Source organism: Eretmochelys imbricata, chromosome 2 (genome assembly GCF_965152235.1).
Source record: "Eretmochelys imbricata isolate rEreImb1 chromosome 2, rEreImb1.hap1, whole genome shotgun sequence".
NCBI lineage: Eukaryota > Metazoa > Chordata > Testudines > Cheloniidae > Eretmochelys > Eretmochelys imbricata.
Window position 1 is genome coordinate 93,996,392 of NC_135573.1, and position 23,829 is coordinate 94,020,220.

The 23,829-nt window shown below is 38.4% G+C and overlaps 1 protein-coding gene across 1 annotated transcript in view; it reads right to left on the reverse strand.

The window, feature by feature from the left end:
* CDH19 (cadherin 19) overlaps nt 1-23,829 on the reverse strand; it is a 63,342-nt gene that overhangs the window by 6,316 nt on the left and 33,197 nt on the right. The window contains exons 7-10 of the mRNA XM_077809073.1: nt 21,298-21,434; nt 13,020-13,141; nt 5,052-5,169; nt 2,511-2,762 (exon numbers count right to left, since the gene is read on the reverse strand). Of these exons, the coding sequence (XP_077665199.1) occupies nt 2,511-2,762; nt 5,052-5,169; nt 13,020-13,141; nt 21,298-21,434 (629 nt within the window). The remainder of the gene's footprint in view (nt 1-2,510; nt 2,763-5,051; nt 5,170-13,019; nt 13,142-21,297; nt 21,435-23,829) is intronic.

Sequence of the window (23,829 nt, forward strand, 5' to 3'; positions counted from 1 at the left end):
CTTTCTCTACCAAGACATGCACACCTGTTTTGTGGCTTGCCATAAACAGAGCTCCGTCTGTGCAAAAGCCCACCATGCAATCACACCATAATTTTTTGTTTTGCATGTAGCCAGGTAGCACATTGAACCATCTTGCACCATCTTGTGTCCTGGAAGAGGAAGAACAGAATGTCTTCAGAAACTACCATCTCATGTGTATTTCACAAAAGCCAAGAAATTTGCATCACAACCCTCAGTGCTCACATCAACTTGAAGAGCAAAAGAATCTGTGTTTTTCAGATACTCCATCAGTATGTTTTCTTGATCTGCGGCTGTCACTTTGATCCTTTGCTTCACTGTGTTGTTGGAGAGTGGTATGGATTTGAGCTTGTTTGCTTCAGTTTCCCCAAACATTATGTTCATCACATCAGTTGCAGATGGCAAAATCAAAGTTTCTCCAATTCTATGAAGCTGCTTGGCCTGTGCAACATGGTAACTCACCTCAAATGACGCCTTTTGAGCATGGTCAGAGATGAACATGACTCTTTTGAATTGCAATTGTTGACGTGAAAGTTTGTCTTTCTGACACTGGAAAAATATCTTTAGTTTGTCTGTGTATTCCATGTGAAGGGTTTTTAAGTGTTGTTTAAGCTTCTTAAGCTTCATGCTTTCTCTAAGTGACACTGTGTTCTGGCAGGCATTTTGGCCTTTCTTCTTTCTTGATCAAATCACTGGTGAAGTCATAATCAAAGAAAGCCTCATTATATTTTCAAGCATGTTTCTTGGACTCTTGTTTTTTGTTCATAACTGCACCATTAGATTCACTGCTGGAGGCTGAAGCAGATACTCTGGGTAAAAAAAATGAGTCCTCTGTGTTTCTTATCACAAATCTGAAAGAGGAATTCACTATTCAGCAAATGAGGCCAGGACTTAGGAAGGCCCTGTGTGGTGATACTAGGGCAGCAAAATGATTCTTTATCCTCAAGTGACAAGGGTACTCAGGGTGGCATGAAAGAAGATACGGACCCCACCCTACTGCAGATTCCCATCTCAGAAAAGCCTAGCACAGGTTCCTACTAGCTCAAGCAGAGAGGAGGCTCTCTTGATGAGGCTGCTACCCACAGATAAGGATTTTCTGCATTCAAGTCCCTCAGATGGATACTTGCACAGCTGCATGGTGCAAATGGCCAAACTGGTGTCTGCACAGCAATCTCTACACAGACAACATGTCTGAACCTGCTTCACAAATGCCGCAACAAGAGCCCAATGTTATACTCTACAAAATGGTGGTCTCCACAAAATGTGACCTCACATGCATCATATATGCTAGGTTATGCTGCAAGGTTGCCATTGTGATCTAGAAAATGACAACTTCTGCACAGCATGACCTCGCACGCACTGTATGTATGAGGTTATGCTATGTGAAGACCTCCATTTTGTAGATCAAAATGGGGGCTTCCTGATGCAGTGTTTGTGGAGCACGTCCAGACATGTTTGGGGGCAGATGCATCACAGTTTGGCAACTTGTGAGTTAAGGCACTTGATTACAGTCCTGAAGGTCTGGATTTGAGTCTCGCTCAAACTCACACTGAAAGTTTGGACGGACCAGATCGCTGCCCCTTGTGCTCTAGATCTACTCTGAATGGGGGTGGGCTGAGAAAAGAGCAGAAGCAAACAGTTTCTGCATTCAGAGTGCAAGGAGTGCAGGGCCTGCTACTGTGAGCAGTCCTTTCACAGCAGGGCAAAAGAGGAAGCTTCTTGCTTGAACCTTCATCCCTGTGCAGGCATAAGGGGTTAACACACTCTATCCCTATATTTATAGGGAATATATCTCAAACTAGTAGAATCTGTCTAAATGGAGGAAACATTTTAGGTGCACAGACTGCATATGTCACATCAGGCCTAGCACTCTGCTTCCTAAATTTGTATCAACAGACGCGGGGGGAGGGAAGAAAGGGGAAGAGTAACATAAGAATGGTTGTATTTGAAGCAGTGACTATGTAAATATGTCACTTTATTATTCAACAGATCAAGTCTGTTTGTATTCAGAGTCATAGCGGCCTCCTTTATGACAAAAATAAATAAAAAGAAACAGTAAAAAATTATCTTAGCTCTACAGAACCACACAGTTATGGTGGAGAGAATTGGATTCTATTCCTTCTCATGCATCATCAGTAGAACTGTCAGCTAAATTTCAACTGTAAGGCTAAATTCTGCTTTAGTTTTATGTGTGCTAAGACAAGATTTTAGCCTTCCACATCTTTACGACAGCTGATGATAGATGTGCATACAGGAACACACCTACACTTTGGCCAGATTTTCAGGGCTGGCAGTTACAAAGACTTTTTTTTTTTTACTTGTAAACTGAACCAATTTGATTTGTAATCAGTGAAACACAATAAACACAACAGCATAATTAGCTCAGCCAAACCAAGGAACCTCTATTCAAATTATCAAGTCTCGCATATAGCAGAAGAGGGCAGTGGGACACATATATAAATACTAAAGCCATCACACTTATTTTTTCTTACCTAATATTATTAGTATGCAAGCCGAAACTGCAACTAAGGTTTCTATGCTGAGACCCATGGAAAACATGAAAGCTCCAAATCGACAAGACTCGGCACTAGCTTCAGTATCACAATCACAGACGCTGACAGTTAGGGTGTTTGTGCTGGTAAGTGAGGGGGTTCCATTGTCCACAATTAGGACTGGCAGGAAGAAAGCAAACTGCTCTTGTCGACTGAAGCCATTTTTTGCTGTAAGAATTCCAGCTGTGTTATCTAGAAGATGAAGTATTTGTATCAGATATTTGTCACTTTAACAAAAATAAATAAATAAAAAAATCTGGCTAATAACTTATCCTTATTTGCAATGAATGACATTCTGAAAAGGTCAGACTGAGAGTCAGAAAATGTCACAGTACAGGTAGGGTGGCTTAGATCCAACTGCTGTGAGTTGGACCCAGGAGATTGAAGCTGAGATCAGAGTAAGGCCCATAGTCTTTCATTTACACAGGAAAGCGAAGTGTGGGGAGGACTTTACTGATTTAAATGCTTTTATAAATCACCAAAACCAGGTAAAATGCAGGATGTTCTAAGCAAGATGAGACATTTCAATTTTGATAGATTAACAAAGCATCAGTTATAATGCACCATGCAAATCAGCTTCCAGGGACAACTCATTACTGTTTTATACAGTAATTTTCTTTAGTAAATTAATATAAAAATGGGCCTAATACAGAGGCATTTATCCAAACCTTCTGTACTTTGCAATATAAATATGGCTGATCAGAACAACCCCCAGGCTTTGTTTTGTAAAACCAGCTTTTCAACAAAGTATGCAAAACAAATGAACAAATATAAACATTCAGTTTTGTTTGCCTGCATATCTGTGGTTGTTGGTAACCTAATGTGTGGAGGGCAAATTCTGCTCTGTGTTACATCAGTAGATCCAGAGTAACTCCATTTACTTCAATGCAAGTATTCCAGAAGTGATGGCAGAATTTGACCAAGGAACTTTGTATTAATGTTCAAACCCAAAAGTGGGGAAAAATACCTACCCCATATTCAAACTGATGAACTGATTTTTTGAAATGGACCCATGCAACCAGCTACCATCCTGTCCAGCTGTTTGTCGAGCATATTGTATAAGTGGCTAATCAAAAGGTTCAACATTCAAAGGATGGCTTTCTGATAGGTGGGGGGGAGGCAGACAAACTTGGTTGTGAGCATCCACAACCTCAAAACAGGGGCCAAGTGTGCTCCTGCTACTTTGGCCAGGGAACACTTCAGCTTAGAAACACTTTAACTATGTAGCTTGTTGGAAAAATATGCAGGGCAGGTGGCAGGGTTGTTTGGTTTTGTGTGATTAGAAAGTTGGCGACCCTACGTAGGATTCCACCTCCTAGCAGTGGGTCAGAGGTAAATGAAAACCAGAAATTTAAATATGTATTAAAACATTGCCTTTCCTTTTGGAGACATTAAGAAAACTAGTTTTCCTATAGAATGAACTTTCCAAAAGTTAGTCCCATTGATTTATTCACCTAGCCAGACATTCAAATAATTAGCAAAATCAATATAAGTAATGTGTATTTTAGTTGAGTTTGAAAGAAGCTCTTCTTCTAAGTCTCAGAAGACTGACTTTAACTGGTCATCTTTCCTGTAATATCACCAGCTGTTAAACTTAAGTTTTCCCTTCAGATTAGTTTCGATTGGTGACCCCCTAGACCATTCTTTTGAAGCATCTGGATCAATACCAAAATGGTACAGCATTAGGATATGCAGAGAAGTCATTCATATCATGTCATCTGTAATTGATGCGTACAGTTTTAAATGTAACAGGATGCAAAGTTACATAATTGTGAATTGTGCTTCTGTTTATAATTCTATTTTTGCTGAACTGAGTAAAAGAGTGAACCCCTATTAACAAAAAGAAAAGGAGGACTTGTGGCACCTTAGAGACTAACCAATTTATTTGAGCATGAGCTTTCGTGAGCTACAGCTCACTTCATCGGATGCATACCGTGGAAATAAAGTCTGCTGCAGTTTCCACGGTATGCATCCGATGAAGTGAGCTGTAGCTCACGAAAGCTCATGCTCAAATAAATTGGTTAGTCTCTAAGGTGCCACAAGTCCTCCTTTTCTTTTTGCGAATACAGACTAACACGGCTGTTACTCTGACCCCTATTAACAGCATCTCTCTAATATTCTTTTTTTAACACCAATATGTGACAATTTAGGAGTTAAAATTATGCTCCATAACGTATACTATATTTAACTATCTATTAAGTAATATAAATCTATTTTTCTTGATTTTGTGCTAAGTATTTTTCTCTCTTCTATAATACTATCTTTTGTTGATTAAAGTTATTTGGATTCCAAAAGAACTATTCTACATGAGGTTATTGGATTATATTATTATTAAAGTTTGCTCATGATAACTCTTTTGCCCTATTTCAAACTTAACACCAAACATTTCTCTGTATGGCTGGATGTGATGGTGATGTGAGCACTATTAAAGCATGAATATTTCATGAAGGGATTTTTAAAAAGCTACATGAATGACACTACCTTGATTATCTCTGACAGTAAAATTTGAGTTGTTTGTGGCCTCCCGAGCCAGATCGAAGTAAAAATGATGGCCTTCTACTGAATCATCTTTATCCACTGCACTGATGGTCTGGATTAGCTGCAAATAAACATGACTGTTTAAGAATAAACACTATTTACTTTCTTTTAACACAATAAATGTCAGCCATTATAATGAATTGCTGAGGCTACAAATTCTGTAGCAAATAAATGTATATAATTGTAACCTTGTTGGGGTTATCGGTTTTCTAATGTATTTTTAGTGTCCTGCCATTATGCCATTTGATTTTGTGTTGATTTGAGGGAGATAAGCATTAAATGCCTAGGATAATGTAAATGGCTTCCAGAATCAAAATGCAAAGTGTAAATAAAGTTTCCATGTGCAAACAAGAATCATATATAAAATATTTTGCCCTTTCCTTTTTCCCACAAGGTGAAAAATATATCATTCTCCATTTGAACCAACCCTCTAGTGCAAAAGCTATTTCCTTCCAGCCCATAAACATAGCAGCATCATTCAACTGATGTATTATAGTGGCAGTAAGTGAGAGATGGTGACAAACCCATGTGCTGAATTGTTGGTTCTGGAAATTATGATAGACTGATTATGGAAGTTTTTGTTTTGGTTTTCAATAAAACAAAATAGGCCTTAGTTACAAATGTGTCAAAGCAGATTGTCATTTGCAAGAGAACAAAGTCAAAATTAACATCTTAGCCCTGAAAATAATATCTTCCATCTACATGAATAAACAACCAAGATGAACTCAATATAATGAGCAATATTTCTGCTTGCAAAGAGCAAGTATTTATCACTATTATCAGTTGCTATTCAGTGAATTATGCATCATCAAGTACATCATTCAATGAAGATCTTCACAGATCACTACAAAAGCCAATTTGTTTTTTTCATTAGCAGAGACTGGTTTCTTAAAAGTATGTTTTAATTAGATAAGGACCCAAACCAAAAATCCAGACCTGAATCTTTGATACTTAGGAAAATGTCATGTCCATTTCGAATAACGTGACTCTATTTTATCAGTCACTGTGTCTTCATTTTGTATATGGATTTGAGCATCCAGGACTCTGAGTACACTCAACTCCCATTGAACACAGTGAAGCTGAGAGACCCTCACTCTTTTGGTTGCTACAGTGGAGATTTTCAAAGGCACTTAGCCAATGGGAGCCCGGCACCTAACTGCAATTTGTCTTCGAAAATCTCCCCCAATACAAATATTTTCCATTCAAAGTTCTAAGTAAACATACATTCCATTTCCTTTTAGGCAAGATTATAATCATGGGAGTATCATGATATCTGTCTTTTCTGCCACGATACTTAAGGAATGTACGAGGCAAGTGTGAAAGCAACAGGATATGCTGTTGTTGTGGGTGCCCCATATTCCTGGCACTCCGTCTTGTTCATGTGAGCAAGCCATCTTTCATCTGTGTAAAGATCCCATGGAGAAACAGAAGTCCTATGTAGCCTTATCTTGGCAGTGCTAGAACACTGATTGCTACTGCATGCGATGTCTCCCACATCAGACAAAAGGGTGTCTTCTACATAACTGTTAGGAATAATGGGATGTTTCCTCTTTTCCCAGAACGAGAGAGTATCTAGGGTGATTCAAATATGCAGAAAGGGGGGAGAGCGAACTAGCCCCAATCATAGCAGGGAAAGCTGCTCCCTCAACACTATTGTGAGAATAGATGCAAGATTATCTTTTGAAAAGTGAATGTAATTGTCACAGATAGTGCAATATTGACAGAACTAGAGAATGAAACCCTTTGCTTATGCATGTATCCAGTACAGAACAGGAAGCCATGGTCCAGCTTCCTCATGCTATTCTATCATGTACTCAACAAACTAATGTGGCTATTTCAGCAGGTTTGATGATAATAATCTCCATGCCTATAGCTGACAAACTGTATGGCTGCGTGTATTCCACAAATATTTGCTTAAATTCAAAAGCAAATTACAATTTGGTTGTGTTCATGGCAGTTTCATGGTCATTTTCCATCAATTTTTGAACTTTACTAATGTGAGTTTCAGGAAAAATGAAAGTTGAGCTTCAATGTTTGACTATTTGATTGTAAAATTGGTACCTCATAATTAGCAATTTGTGCTTTATTGGTTAGTTATGTCATGTGACATTCTTTCAATTCCATGATTGGCTAACTATATAGCTAACCAAGATACTGATGCAGTGGTGAACTCCATACAGACAATGTAGTCTGGTCACATGGAGCTCATTGAAGATTGACATTATCACAGAAACTATTAATTATTTATTTGATTCTGATACTCTCAATTTACAATTGAATTGTGCTGATTAGTAACATAGCCATCTAATCAGGAAACAAATCATTACAAATCCATCATGTTTGGAATTCTCAAAATATCTGCAGTTTCAAGTCAACAGAGCTGGTCTGCTATTTCACTATTAATTCATTGTGACAAAGTTCCTCCTCTGCCTTGGTGGGTCCTGCACTTATTGGCGGATTTCCTTGCCTCATAGACTCACAGCAGCCCTCAGTTTGGTCACTTTTGCTAGTGGCTCAAACCTGCCATTCACTCAGCTAACCTCATCACTGGCCAGCATGGGGAAAAGAAAGGAGAACAATTCCCACAGTCTCTGCTGGTCCACCGAGTGGATCGGGGGACAGGCCAGGGACCTTCCCCTCTAATGGGACCCACAGTCCAGGTCAGCTCCTCCTGTATCCAGTAGGGAGTTGGGGGGATGGGCAGAACCCGGGCCCGCCCTCTACTCCGGGTTCCAGCCCAGGGCCCTGTACATCACAGCTGTCTATAGTGTTTTGTGTAACACCTGTGTGACAGCTACAACTCCCTGGGCTACTTCCCATGGCCTCCTTCCAACACCTTCTGTATCCTCACCACAGGACCTTCCTCCAGATGCCAGATAGTGTTTGCACTCCTCAGTCCTCCAGCAGCACATCCTCTCACTCTCAGCTCCTTGTGCGCTCTGCACTGACTGAAGTGAGGTCTTTTTTAAACCAGGTGCCCTGTTTAACCTGTCTTAATTGATTCTAGCAGCTTCTTAATTGGCTCCAGGTGTCCTAATTAGTCTGTTTGCCTTAATTGGTTCCAGCAAGTTCTTGATTGTTCTGGAACTGCCCCTGTTATCTTACCCAGGGGAAAGGGGTCTGCTTAACCTGGGACTAATATATCTGCCTTCTATCACTCTCCTGTAGGCATCTGGCCTGACCCTGTCACATCATGTATAGCTAGCTAGCTAAATAAATAATATATAAATAAATGTGGGCGTCTGTATATATATTTTTCCATGCAGTATCAGTTATAACTAAGCAAAATGAATACTTCTTTGACAAGTTCATTTTCAGTCTGGAATAATAACAAGCTGACTTTTTCCTTGTTTATGTCTTTGCTATTTAAAAAAAAAGAGAGGAAAAATAAGGGGGGGGGGAATGGGAAACCTGCCTCTTTCTGACTATTCTAAGCATATGCATGTATCTTGTGAGCTTCATCCTAGAATTGAAGGAATACTGTCAACATATAGGTAGGGAAATGTCTTAATCTTTATTTCTTATTGGATCATTTTTACTAGGAATCAACATAAACCATATAAGTCTATAAATGATTAAGTGCAACAGAAAGCTCTGATTTTTCTAAGTGTGAAGTAAAAATGATCCAGAAAGAAAGAAAAAGATATATTTTTCCAGTCTCCCTAGTCTTGTTTGCATCTAACCTGGGACAGGCTGGCACCTCAGTGCAGTGAAGTGAAGGCAGCATCACAGTTTGAGAAGTTCTGCACTAACTGCTTGTGAATCAAGATCTACAAATCCTATGTGCTTGATGTGGGGAAAAAAGATAAGGAGGCTAGGTATTGCTTTCATACAGTTGTAGAAGATGATTGGATTTAAATCTAATTGCCATGAATTGTGTTACTTTAAAGCTCATTAATCTGGAAGCTCTAATAATCTACGAGCCAATTTGAAAACGTGCATTTGTTTTTAAACTGAAATGTATCCATTATTTCTTCCCCTAGAGATGTGGTTTGGGATTTTCCTTGGAGTGGTCAAGTCCACTGATTCTTTACACAAAAGTTCAGCTCTTTTTGCCAGATTTATCAGAGGTAGACGGAGCTGTCAGTCTGGATAAACCATGGGCCTGCCAGAAGTTTGCTAAATGTTCACAACCTGTTATCCACTGTATTCATTGTTTGAAATTATTCACAAGTTGCCTCCTTATAATTCATTGAAATTATTTCCACTTTTGGACAACTCTTGTATGAGCACACTCTACCAGATCAGCCTCAACTATGTGGTCAGGAAAAGCTCATGCTTTAGCTAACCATAATTACAATACGGCAACTTGGTCCATAGTTACACACCCTCTCAAAATACCAGAAGCTGGATTCCCATGCATCAGCAGATTCAGTTAGGGCAAGAGGAGGTTTAAATCCCTACACACTACTTCCGTTTTCTTTTATTGTCTATGGAGATATCCCCATTTCTTGTCCTCCCTGTTTTCTTATCACTGCTCTTTATGTGCTACTTGTACATGATCAATAGACATACCAAGGTAAAATAAAAAATGTTGTCTTACCCATCAATTTCTCTCTCCTGATTTCAAAAATTCTTTAAAAACATGACTTGTTAGGAATGGTCTATTTTTGCAAACTGCTCATTTTCAACCTGATTCATGTACAGCCAGTTCTATATACAACTTGGTATTCTTTGTGAGGGTTTTGTGTGTGTGTGTGTGTGTGTGTGTGTGTGTGTGTGTGTGTCTGTGTGCTACAATTCATTTTATAGGAAGCTAATATCACATAAATTCTCTTCACTTGCACTGTAACTACTGGCTATTTTATTATATGCTAAGTAGTTGGGTAAATGCATGGCTTTTTTCTGATCTCTAACTCAAAGTGTAGATTACGTAGTCTCTGCTTTTGGATCTAATAAGTAAAATTACAAAGTAAACTTTACAACATCAAAGTCAGTTCAGGTGTGATCATCAAATTAGAAGAATTCATGCAAAACAAATATACATTAGAGAAGACAGCACTCATTCAAAATGTAGGTGAACTCAGTGCAGCTTGTCTTCAGCTGAAATCTGCTTCTTGCCTGATATGAAGAAAGACTAGGAGCCACAAGGGGGTTGAAATTACTATACATATAACTGGACACATTCTGGATGCTCAACTCACTTACCCTATCCCAGAAAGTCATTTGATGTAGTACATTTAAATCTCTCAAGCTGCAGTTTTGAGCTAGAGTCAATTCATTAATGCCCAGTGAGTAAGTCTTGCTGGGCTAAATTCATTCTTGCTATGACATCTGTGGTCTTACACCAGGGATGTATTTGGTCCATTTTGCTTACTGGCCATTTTTATAGATTTTGGTATAGAATTCAACGGAGTTTGTAACTACTGTAATAAAAGCAATAAAGAAAAACTGTCACACTGTGGTCAACAAGTTCCCAAAACGGATGAGCCTATTATTTATATATATATAGTGGTAAGGTCAAAGAGATTCAATGTGAATCCAGAGAGAATCCAACAGCCACATGGTTTACTAATATTGTTCTATTAGATCTGATGCTAGCAATAGCTGTAATAGGATAGTATTCTATTTTATATAGCACCTTTCATGCTCAGGTTATTTTGAACATAATAGATTTAATACTGGTAGTGCAGTGAAAGTGGTTTCTCAATGTGCAAAAGGAAGCTGCCTTCCTGGCTACTATGCAGTTGATGTGTGGATTATAGGAAGGTGCAGAACTATAAGATAAAATGGAAAATGAAAAATCCATTAAAAATGTCTGATAAACCTGATGGATGGATTTGGACCATAGCCAAAAATATCCATCTTCTTTTACATTCATTTTTATTGTCAAGCTATCTTTTCAGATGATAGTCCCAAGGACCCAAATGCAATTCTTCTATTTGAACCACTTCCAGGGGCTAGGAAACATAATATAACAAGGAAAAAATGAGAGCAAAAGTAATTTGCTAAAAATAGACTGAGAACTTTTTAATAATCTTGGGGGGTTTTCTGCCAAAAAGAAAAGAAAATGTAATTCAAGGTTAGCATTGTTCTTAGATATAAGCTATAGTATCACCCCACTGTCTTTGAGTTTGGCTAAGCAAAAGGGCATTTTATTCTATGTATTGTTATAGTTCCTTTGTTTCCTAAAATATGGCCCTTTTATGCTCTTGAATCATTCACAAATAATGTATTTATATGTATTTGCTTTTTGTTTTCACTTACAAACTGTATTGAAGTCAACAATAAAATCCTCCAAATCCCACAGCATAAGGAACTTTTCCCCTTCAATAACTCCTCCCCATTCTGACAAACCTGAGAATACAGGGTAAGCTTTGCAGTGCCCCATGAAAGTAAACAAACTCCAGATCTGTCAGGCTAAGGAAGGAAGCAATTTCCAGAGGTAGGAGCCCTTCACTGAAAATACCCCTCAATACCTTTTCCAGACATAAATAGGGGGGAAGCTACCTCAAGCACTCCAGCTTATCATGATGGCCCCAAAAGCCCTGATCTACCATTGCCATTGTGTGGACAACCCTGGGCCATCATAGAGTCAGTTGAGGAAAGATAGCAAAAAAGAGGGGTTGTATTTGACTGACTGTTCAAAGCCAACTGAAATCAATGGAAACCTTTCCACTGATTTCAGTGGTCTATATATCAGGCCCTTAGAGTTTGAAAGAGCTCCATTGCATTCAGTGGGCTATGGATTGGAATCTGAGTTAGGCAGGAACTAAACCATTTAGAGCTTCATAACGTGAAGCTTACAACTTTAATTGCCTTGTATTAATTCTCACTATATATAAATTCTAAAATCTAAATTGATCTGTTAAGTGATCATCATAAAAATACTAATTTTTATCTCTAGACTCCTTCTGATGAAAATATAAAAACATTAATAATATCTATGTATCTATCTATATGGAAAGCCTACAAAAACAGCCTGTTAAAAGTAAAGGAAGGTAAAATTTATATTACACATCAGCCATAACAATCTCTTTTTTATACCATTAAGTTAAGTAAAACATCTTAATCATTGACTGTGATAATTATGCATTTCAGTAACAATTTCTTATTATTCCTTCCAAGAGTGTTTGGTGTTGAGCAAGTGACTTAACAAATCTCTGTTCTATAGTTTTGCCACCTGTAAGCTCTGATAAATATTATTTTCCTACTTCAGATAGGTGTGGTGAGATTCCACTCATTAATGTGTATTATTGTTTTCAGCAGTGCCTTTCTTCCTAGAGGATTCCAGAGCACCGTGGAAATTATATGTAAATTCAGAGATTTCTTCACCTACTCCTGAAAAGAAGTCATCTTTGGGGCAGAACACAACAGCAATTCATCAGCACACAACAACATTATGCAACAGTAGTAACTTTAGAAAAGAAAACCAATGTCATTTTGAATTATGAACAAATAAAAAAATATTGATGATATAAATATTTGTTTGTAAATTATATTATTTACTACAATGATATCATTGCATTTTTAGTTAAAGCATTAAAATATGCTAATAGCACCCGAAAGACTTCATTTTACTTCAATGGGCTTTTGATCAGGGTACATAATTAAAGATTTAAACCTTACTGTATTCTAAAAGACAATGAATAATCCTCTCAAAATGCTATACATAATTGCTGAGAATCTCAGTCCCAATAGGATTTTGTCTCTGTGACATTAAACTGTACTAAAATTGTGGTGGTTTTTTTTACCAGTTTCCTTCTCTACCCATCTAAGATTATGTTTTCTTGTTTGGTTGCCAGGGATATTGTTCTTATTGGAAAGAAATATTATACTCTATACGATTATCCTGCATTTGTAATATCGAAATAAACTGGGTTCAAGCAAATAGCAATACCATATGCCAAATGTCTTAGGTCACTGAAAAGGGAAACAATATGGTTACACAACAACCTTTTAGCCTCTTACCTGTCCAGATCTTGCATTTTCACACACATAAATCTCATAGTGTTTTGGGAATTCTGGAGCATGATCATTAACATCAAGAACTTGAACATACACAGTTACTTCAGAAATTTGTTCTGGATTTCCTAAATAAAAGGAGGAAAGGACATCAAGAATCAATGGTTACGTTCTAACCCATTGCATGTTTTCAAGAAATAAGGGTATTCAAATTTTCTATTAAGTGATGACAATCTTCAGCTGAGAAGGAAATCCTTACTGATGCCCACAAATATTGCCCAAAATATTAATCGGTTGGGGTATTCCTATCCATTGCGCTGTAAAATTATTTTAGCAAGGTAACACTTCTGATTATAAGATTGCAGCAGCAACCAAGAAGATTTTCTGATATTGTATTTCATTTCGAGAAGCAGACAAAATTGTAAAACAGAATCTCTCTTTATTATTATGATTATGATTATGATTATGATTATTTTCTGTTAATCCATTGTCTAAAAACACCCTTCCACAAACCACCATATTTTTTTTTAAAAGGCAATTTTAAAATCATCCACAATGCTTTCGTTAAATGTTGGATTTGTTAATTCATCCATTGGATTATAAATTGATTTATTTTTTAAAAGGAAGCTATGGGACCTGATCCTACAAGCTGGTCAATGCATGCCAACCGTTGTACCAGCACAGAGCTCCATAGACTGTAATGGGGCTTTGCCCATGCAGAACACTGTAGAGTACTGGAGTCATGGATACCACTAGAGCTGGTCTTAGTTGACATTTCAGAGGTTTGGGCAAAAACAAATTTCCCCAAAATTCCCACTGTTTCAAAAATATCCAGCCAGCTCTAGCCATAAACCAATCAGGATGGATGCACCATCCTCTGGTTCATGCCCACGGGTTGAGAAACTGTATTCTACAGAAATGAGGCCCATGGGTGACAACATATCCACAAGCCTCCAAGCACACAGATGGGTGCAGAAACCTGAATATTTCCAAACTTTCCCAAACTAGCACCTTTGTTCAAAATACGCCTACATATAAAAGGATGACCTCTTAGGTCTTGTCTACAAGCCTATGTTGTACCATTTTAACTATATTGATACAACCTCTCTGGTGTGGATACAGTGATATTAGTATAGCTGTACTAATATCTTTCTCTGGTATGGAAAGGGGATTTAGCTACACTTGTATAGGGCATCTTTTATTGGTATAATGGTGTCCACAGTAGTGGGTTGTAATGCTTCCCAGGGGGTTATGAGACACCTCGCTACCACTTGCCATTAGCATGAGGAAGCCTTGTTTGTGCCTGCCATGTGTCAGCTCCCTGACTCCATTGGCCACAGGAAACACAAGCACTCCCCTCTTAGCCAAATCAGGCTCTACTGTCTAGTGATAGGCTTGCTACAACCCCTCTGACCATCTCCCTAGAGTGTCGAAGACTTGGTCCATTAGAAACAGACTTCACAGATTTGCTACTTCCAAAGTAGCAGCTTACAATTTTCCTCTTAGATCACAGCACTCCTTAACATACAACACTTAGATACGTTCATAGCGAAAACAAGCAAAAGTTTATTTAACAAAGAGTGAAGATTCAAATGATAGCAAGTAGAAATATTGGAAACAAAAGATGATTGCATATAAAATAAAATCATAACTCAAATTCTAGAACTTAGATTTATTTAATTTTCATATTTTACAGATCAGTGCTCACCCCGAAGACCTTGCAGTGTTTTTCAACCAGGGTTGATCTTTCATTCATGAGATAAGTTACGCTGCCAGTTTGCCTCCTCAGTGAAAGATGCCAGGGGGTATCTCTGCTCCCCTGAAACACTCCAACAATCCACTGTCTTTACTCGGAAACAATATTCCCTCCTGCTGCTTTATTTCTTCCTGTAAATATCCTCTCTCATATAGTTCACAATCTCTTGCTTCGAATTTTAGCTCAGTATGTAAATAGAGCTGTACTGTGAAGCAGACAATACACAATTCCCAGCCAGTGAGATAGCTTCTATTACCCCCTGCCTGGAAGGAACTAGTATGAGGCATGTCACCATGTTTATCTAAACTCCAAGGCACTGAGAATATAATTTCCAGTATAGATACCCAACTCCTTAGGTATTATCTGTACATTCATTTTGAGATAATTATGATACCCAGTGAGCTACTGGCTCTCAGTAGAAATCTCACATGCCATCATTTTGTGAATTATTGTGCATATATTTGACCCAGGGGATCCCTTTAAAAGTCCATGGACCAACCGCCCATTCCCTCACCCAGTTGGCACAAAGAAGTTCCTGGGCCACAGGGTACTGATATAACTATTCCAGTAAAAAAAAAAATCACACCCTACTCAAAATAGTTATACTGGTCCACAATCTGTATGCAAATCAGACCTAGAAATATTCTTGCTCATTTATTAAAAGATTCACAGAATGCCTCCTAAAGTCAATAGGAGCAGGGCGGTTGAGGGTGATCAACAACTTTTGGAAGCACTCTTCACATTACTGAATCAAACCTCTACTGAGAGAAAGAGACAGTACAAGAATGTACGTGTCACAGGCACCCTAATAAACATACCACTTTGGCCCCAGTACAGCAAAGCACTTGAGTACATACATAGTCCCACTGAAGTCAACAGGAATACTCACATGCTTAAACTCAGGTGCTTTACTGGATCAGGAGCTGAAGCATAATATTTTCCAGTGAATAGAACCATTGTAGTACATTCTTGTTGATGAATGGCACAACCTGGTCTGTCAGTACAGCATGATTGATATTGGCAAGACCCTTCACAGTAGTTGACAATGCAAACTGTTGTGTGCTAGCATAAACTGCCTGGTGACCAGCCTTCCCGTCAGGCTGCTTCCTCTACTCAGGAAAACGAGTCAAATGGATCATGAAGATCAACAAACACTGGAATCTGAGCTGATGCAAGAGGGAACGGTATCAGAAATAACTGTAAATAAATCAGGTCAGATCTGTAACTGGTGAGTAGCGGCAGAGCCCCATTGAAACCACTGGAGCTGGGCTGATCTATGGTAGGCATCAATAGTAGGCATCAAAATTCATGATAACTCCTTATATTAACCTCTTCATATATTTCTTGAAAGATTTCTTTTTGAGATGAAATTTCTCATGCTTAATGTTAATAAAAATTGATTGGGCATGTATTAATAAAATTGGTTGGGCTATTTTTTTACATAACACAAGCATGGAAAAAATAAGTATCTTAAAAACAATTTTGACACTGCAGCCCTCACCCTATTTGATGCAGGTATGTGGTGAGGAGATTTGGCTGGGATGGCAGAGGGAATACATCTCTGAATTCCTGGCTAGTATGGGAGGGAATAGCAGCGCCTCCCCGCCATCCCTCTTGACAGCTTCATAGACAGAGCTTGAGTGGAGTGGGCTGATTTTAGTTCCTGCCCTCAGAGCCTGATTGGCCCATGTATAGACTTCATGGGCACTTCATTGGCCTGATGGCACCCTCTGAAAATGTGAGTGTCGGAAGTTTATATTGCTCCTCCTGGCCATGAACGACCATTCACACTTGTTTTCTTTCCCCAGTTACCCTTCCATTTGGTGTTTTTAGACATTTCTCTGTTTCTAATGGTAGATTCCAAACTTTTCTCTTAGCTTTTGGCCAGAAACCCCCACATAGCTAGTTAGCATCTTCCTCAGAGAACACAAGAGGTTTTTCTTGAGATGAAATATTGTACTATTGAGTTATTTGTCACAACTGTGTAATATCTGTCCAGGGAATGTTAACTGAGGTAGCAGGGGGAACAGAGTTGCTTCTGCAGTCCTAGGCACTGGCCAGGTGGCATCTGACTAGACCCTTGCTGCACATTGCATGGCGAGGGAAAGGGGTCAATACCTATGCAGAAAGACGTACCTCTTGTCTCACCACTTATCCCTTGCGCAAGAAAATGAGGATATCTGGATCTGAGCATAGCTATTTTACTCATTGCCTATGATACGATAAGCAGAACATTTACTACGCAGAGCACAGTCTGCATGAGAGGAAGAGGAAGCTGAGAGACAGCTAGATTCCAAGACAGTAGGAGATCCACAGTAACAGAGTGGCTGGTGTCTAGGAAGGTTCTTTAAGAAGAAATCAAGGTTGTAGCAGTAATTATTGGAGACCAAACTGGCCAAATCATGCAGAAATCAAAACAAAGTTTGCTAATGTAATAATGTGATTGTCCCTAGTGATAAAGTCCTATCCAATAGGTGCAGAGAACTAAAGAAGTTCTGGACTCTCAAAGGCCAATCCAAAGTGAGGTAGGAGAAAAAAGCCTAGGACTAATCATGATGCCAAGAAGAATATGCCCTTGGGAAGAAACAGAAGCCTCTCAGAAAAAACAGAAGTAATTTATACTCAACATAACCAAGTAAAGGTATCTCAGTCAAAAAAAGATTTCAAAGTAATTCATTGTTATTAACTGAATCTGTAAGAGAATGAAACAAATTTATGACACTGCAGATTCATTTGGGAAGAGTATGAGATGTATTGTAGCAATTCAGCCAAGGCAGACGGGGTGGGCTTGCTTCAGAGTAGCACGGAGATGCACCACACCATGGCTGAAAGAGGATGTCCACTATTTGCTAGAGTCATTCCAGAGCCAGAAATAGTTTGTGAGAGAAGAGCAATATGGGGAAAACTTTCCAGTGTCCTCTCTGTTGCTGTGACTGACTGGAGTCATCCTATGTGTTGGCAGTGACATTTTTTATCAGACTAGGAGGAGTGAGGTTGTGTGTATATGTATGTGTGTGTAACAGGAAGCAAACAGAACAGTGTTGGGCTAAAAGCATTAATTAAAATGAGAAACAAAGAAAATGTTACAGATGGAATCCTGGCCTGACTGAAGTCAATGGCAAAATTCCCACTGACTATTATAGGGCCAGGTTTTCACGCTGTGTATTGGGCTGGAGGGAGTGGAAAATGTTTCAAAGATAGAAGCGTGATTTAAATGGCAAACACTGTATTTGGAATTATAGGAAGATGCCTAAACTTAGTCTGAGTAGCTTGGCTTTTATGAGTACCGAGCACCCAGCAGCTCCTGTTAACTTCAGTGGGAGATGCTGGTTTCTCAGCCTTTTTGAAAATCAGGCCACACATTTAGGGGCCAGAGCATATCTGTAAGCATCCGTTTTTGAAAATATTGACCTAAATAATTATACTATGTGTTGAATCAGGCATTGAAATGTGAACATTGCTGGGAGAAATGCATTAAAGTGCACCATCAGTGAAAAGAATTCCTCGAAAACCTAAAAGACAAAAAGAGTCAGTGAGTATTTCCCCCCCCACAATAAGCTCACTTGTAAATAAAATTTAAATGGAAAAAAAATCAGATCACTTACTTGATTAGCTGAGCCAGGTTGTGACTGTGTGTTCTCCCACCCCATTTCCTAGTGGAGATGAGCAGGAAGGAAGTATTGAATGGTAATGCTAAAAGCAAAAAATATAAAAGAACTGTATATAAATTGAAAGGCTAATCAATAAAATCACACTTATCAGACAAAACTGGAGAGGTGAGTTAAATCCTTTACCTTCCATGCTTAAGAACTGGAGAGAGTTGTGAATTCTGTAGTCGAAAGAAAATTCTGAAGCTCAGTATAAAAGGGGGGTGGTATGCTGAACTATTCAGGACAGATGGTGCTTTCTGTTATCTCTTGCTGGTAACTACTTAGAGCTGGTAGTGAACCACACCTCTGGGCATCCAAAGAAATAGCAAATTAGAGTCAAAGTTGTCCCATGTTTCAGTCAGCTGTCACCATCAGAAGTACTTGATGGAGATGTATACTTCAATTGACAGAACTTGGAGGCAGACAACATTTTGGCCCCTAATGACCTTCCTTTTGTGAATGAACAAATCACCTTCAAGTCAGTCTGGTGGCTCAAATTTTCTTGTTCTGTTTGCATTATTAGAGTGCTATTATTTCTGGTTTGGATTGTGTACTCCAGGGATCAGCAACCTTTGGCACGTGGCCCGTCAGGGTAAGCACCCTGGTGGGCTAGGCCGGTTTGTTTACCTGCTGCGTCTGCAGGTTCGGCCTATCACCGCTCCAGGCCAATGTGGGCTGCGGGAAGCGACGCAGACCGAGGGACGTGCTGGCCGCCACTTCCTGCATCCCCCTTTGGCCTAGAGCGGTGAACTGCAGCCAGTGGGACCGCGATTGGCCAAACCTGTGGACACGGAAGGTAAATAAACCGGCCCAGCCCGCCAGGGGGCTTACCCTGGCAGGCCATGTGCCAAAGGTTGCCGATCCCTGGTGTACTCTAAATAGGCAGATTAGCACCTACCAAAAGACAGAAAATATTTGGCTTGATTCGCTGTTGCATTGGAACTCCACTCAGTGCATGATGGAAGAAGGGTCATTAGGCATCTGGTTCTGGCTCTGAGAATCTCAAGGTCAGACCTGGCACAAGTAGACATACCATATGTTGTGCCACTGATGTATGCTCCTTAATGCAACTTACATCAGTGGAGGATTGCCGTGGAACTCATCCCTGTGCCCCTCAGCCCCCTATACTGAGAAATGGTTGGGGATGGAGGCATGACTATGGTGCAGATGCCAGGACACTTACGGGATTTGAAGCTGGATTTATGCCATCTGGTTGGTGCAAAGGGACTGTAACCATACATGGCCCATATGGGATGAAATCCAGGTTCCACTGTCATCAATGGTAGTTTTGCCATTGGGGTCAATGGAGCCAGAATTCCACCCATAGTTTCTTTGTTTTTCAAGAAAATATTGCTTTGTCCACAGGATAGACATGATGATTATTATTCAGGTGTTAAATGTTATTTATTGATAAAGTAAATCATCTTCAAGGATATCCAAACCAATGTGAAACACCTTTAATACCTCTGGATATCATCTTATTAAATGGTGACCTTATAATCATTAAAGAGCTGGAGAATAAATGTAGCAAAATGAGAAGGGCTCCCTCTTCTTACAATACATATCTTAATATTTCTTGACTTTGAAAGCCTTGGCATTTCTTCTGGTTCAGGAGACATTTATTCAATTATAATGTGTGGGTCTCTCCCTTTTTAGTGTTTAGCTAAACAGAAAAGTCACAATCCTAGACTGAAGTCATCCTGCAATGTTTCCATAGACCTATTCAAGATATGACAAAAATATGCCAGAGATGCTTTCCATTACACCATATCACCCGCCAGCTGTCCAATAAAGTGAAAAAGAAGATACATTTGTGTTAAAAAACTCATAGATAAACCAAGAATTCAAACAAGACTATCAGTTCACAAATATAAAATGAGGGTTGCAGTAACTATTGCCACCAACTTTACTATATTAAGCTCACTATTGCATCTACTATTCTGATATATACATGGGGAATGCTTTCTTATGGGGAATCTATTGGATTAACATATAGCTAAAGGTTGTCTTTTTCACCAGAGACAAGAAGCTGGTCCAGTAAAAGATGTTACCTCACACACCTTGTCTTACACATATTTCTAAATAGTCATCATAAAAAACAAATGTATATGACACAATGTCTAAACCACATGCTAGTTATTAAAAATACATGGCAATAAGTAGTTCATCCATTGATATCCTCCTATTTTGTTGACCTTTTCTCTTCCTATGGATGATGTGATTAATTTTAACTAAGAAGAAAAACATTTTGCCACATCCAGTTCCAAATTAGCAAGCAAGCATTTTCCGTAATGTTGTCCCAAAGATAGGGCAGCTGGATAACTGAAAGCACAAACAGAGGCAATTTGCATTTGACTTTCAGACAAAACTGACAGGTGAAATCTATATAAAGGATAATGCCCAGACTTAACTGTCACTGTAGAGAAGTCTAGCTGATTTAGGCCCCACATTAACCATTAATTTGAAATACAGGTTTCCTACTGGTGTTAAATTAGACCCTGGCTAATTTTACACTAGTCAAAAATCTGGTGTGAAATTAACCAGGGTCTAATATAACATAAGATCTTGCACCAGGGGAGCAATTCATATGCTTCAGTATAACTTGAAAGTGTTAGAGTCTTCATCTCATTACAATTTCTTTTCTTTTTTTTTTTTTAATAAGGTCATCTTTTATGAAAGAGCACAAGACCTTGGAGCTCAAAAACATCCTGCTTCCACTGAACTCATCATTTTAATAATGCTCCTTAATGTAACAAGAAACAGCAATATAATGAGAAATTAGCATGTATTCTCCATTTTAAAAAAGGGATGTTCAGATGATAATTACACTAAGTGCATGCAGGATACAAAACATAGTGTTCCTTAAATTCTTACTCACTTGTTTCTGTGGCTGTAACAGTTATGTTGTGCCAAGCAGCTGTCTCTCGGTCCAGAAGCTTAGTTATAATGATTGTTCCACTGTGTGCATTGATGCTGAACAATCTCTTTAAATACGTGCTGTGGACAATAGAATACCTGCACCAAAAGAGTAAAGAGGTTGCCTAATACTGAAATGTTCCATCTTGCAGCTTGGACGTATAAAGCTATTGTCAGTCGAGAAAACAGAGCTGTGCATATATACATATAAATGTGTGCAGCAGCAGCTCAGAAATTATGAAAAATGTACACTTATAAACATTTAAAATTCACTGCTGCCAAGATCAAAGCTCTTCTTTTCATAAAACTAAATATGCCTCAGATCTATATTAATGTGAACTGAATCTAAAATGCATTATTCATTCTTATTTCTCAGTCGGTCTCACAGCAGGTGAATGACTTGGTTGAAAAGAAACAGCAAAAATGCCTTGTGAAATGAATAACACTGGAAACTAAGTAGAGGTATAATGGTAAATCTATTTTATTGTTGCTGACATGTTATGATGTCGAAGGAATGAGCATTAGGGAAAAAGAGAGGCATCTGGCTATCTGTAATGAGGTGTCTGCTAACCCCAGGTACAAAATCCAAAAGTGAGAAATAACTGCAATGAGCCCAACTTGAAGCTCTACTGCAACAGCCATCATTTGAAAAGCTCTGTATGCCATGTTCATATGCAAACATACAAAATGCAGGTGGAATGATAGTTACATTCTTATCATTGGCCACATATGAGTGACTATGAAAACGGCAGAGAGTGAAGTCAAATATATAAATTAAAATGTCAGAGATTTTTAAATGATTGGATTTTTTTAAAAAAAGATAAAACTAAATGTGTGGCTTTATTCATAAGGTACAGTAGGTGGTTATTTCTTGGAAGTGAAATTTGCGCATACTCAGAAAGTCTGCATTGGTCCTGTGCAGAATACCCATACTTAACAATTCCCTCTTCTTTTTCAGCTTTCATTTTGCTTGATAAAGTCTTTATATTACAAATTGACACTTAAGACTCTTCTCTGATAGCCCTTATTAAATGTCAGTGGTTGGATGACTGTCTAACTTTTAATTTATAGTTACCATGCATCCTGTGTGAAAATCAGCAAGATACTAAATCCAAGAACTACCATACTAGCTTGTAGTCTGTTCACTTTAGTTTAGCAAGAGACTTGTCAATGTCTCCTTTATAAACTGCTATTTCAGGGATTTATAACTCAGCTTCAAACATATTTCATTTATGAGAATATCTTCTCATCCTCCCTCCCCACGCAATCTTTTCTTGTTGTTGTTTCTGTTTTGTTTTTTTCTGATTTCAGACATTTGTTTGTTTTAAATAAACTTTATTTATTATAACATATATTGCTGTTTGCAAACTAGTGTCCATAATGGCAATCAGGCCTGGGTTTGTTTTGTTTTGTTTTTGTATTATAAGAAAACACTGACAGCTGAGTTGTTGTTAAATAATTGGCTGCATATGCATATACTTTCCCAAAAACATACATATATATGTCTTAAAATCATAGTTGATGCACACTGGAAAATGAAATGTTCCATCTTAAAGGAAGTCTATGGTGCAACAAACCTGCTTAAACATTGCTGGTTTGGGGCAATCAACACACATTTACATCACAGCAACCCCTAGAGTAATATTTTATTTTGAAAAAATATACTATACAAATGTTATAAATATTCACAGTATTTACATGTTTTGGTACAGATGCTATAATTCTCTGAGAAAAAAACACCAAGTGTTTTGAAAAATTCTGTACATATATTTGTACTTTTTTTAACTTAATTTTACCCCAGACTAAGTCTTAAAATAATATAATAGGAAACTAGTATTATAAAAGACAAAAATATTAGAAATCTATAGTATATTGAAGCATAGATAATAATAGAATATATCATCTACTAAGAACTTGATAATTTAGTCCACACTAGTGTATTATTTTGCACCAAACTAGTTTATACTGTACCTTAGGTTGTCTAAATTAAGTGGTGTTCAATTATATCAACTGACTCTACAAGCTATTTTAATTATAAATCAAATGCTAAAGATTAATCAGCTGTGTCCTGCCTTAAGATACATTAAAACTATATTGTGAAATACATAGTTTGTAGAGTTGTTCAGTATAAAATTTCACTATTGGGGCAAATACCAGTCATAGAAGGCTGAAAGAGAAGGAAACTGGTACAATTATGTTACACAGAGCTCGCTGGCTAGATCCTGGCTGTTGGAGTGGACACTGTTCCTACCCAAGTCTAAAACATAACACAGCACTACAATATTTCCCTCTGCCCCTCTGTAAAGGAGATTTTGGGGAGCAGGCTGGAGTAGGGATAGGGGCCAGTGGATCAGCAATTATTCAGAACACAGTGACATCTGTGCTACTGCAGGCCTGAGGTTTTAGCTGTGAACATGGCACCACAGTTCTGCTGTTGCCCCATATCCTCTACAGGGCCACTATTTGATCTATTTTTCCATCCACTGGCTACTAT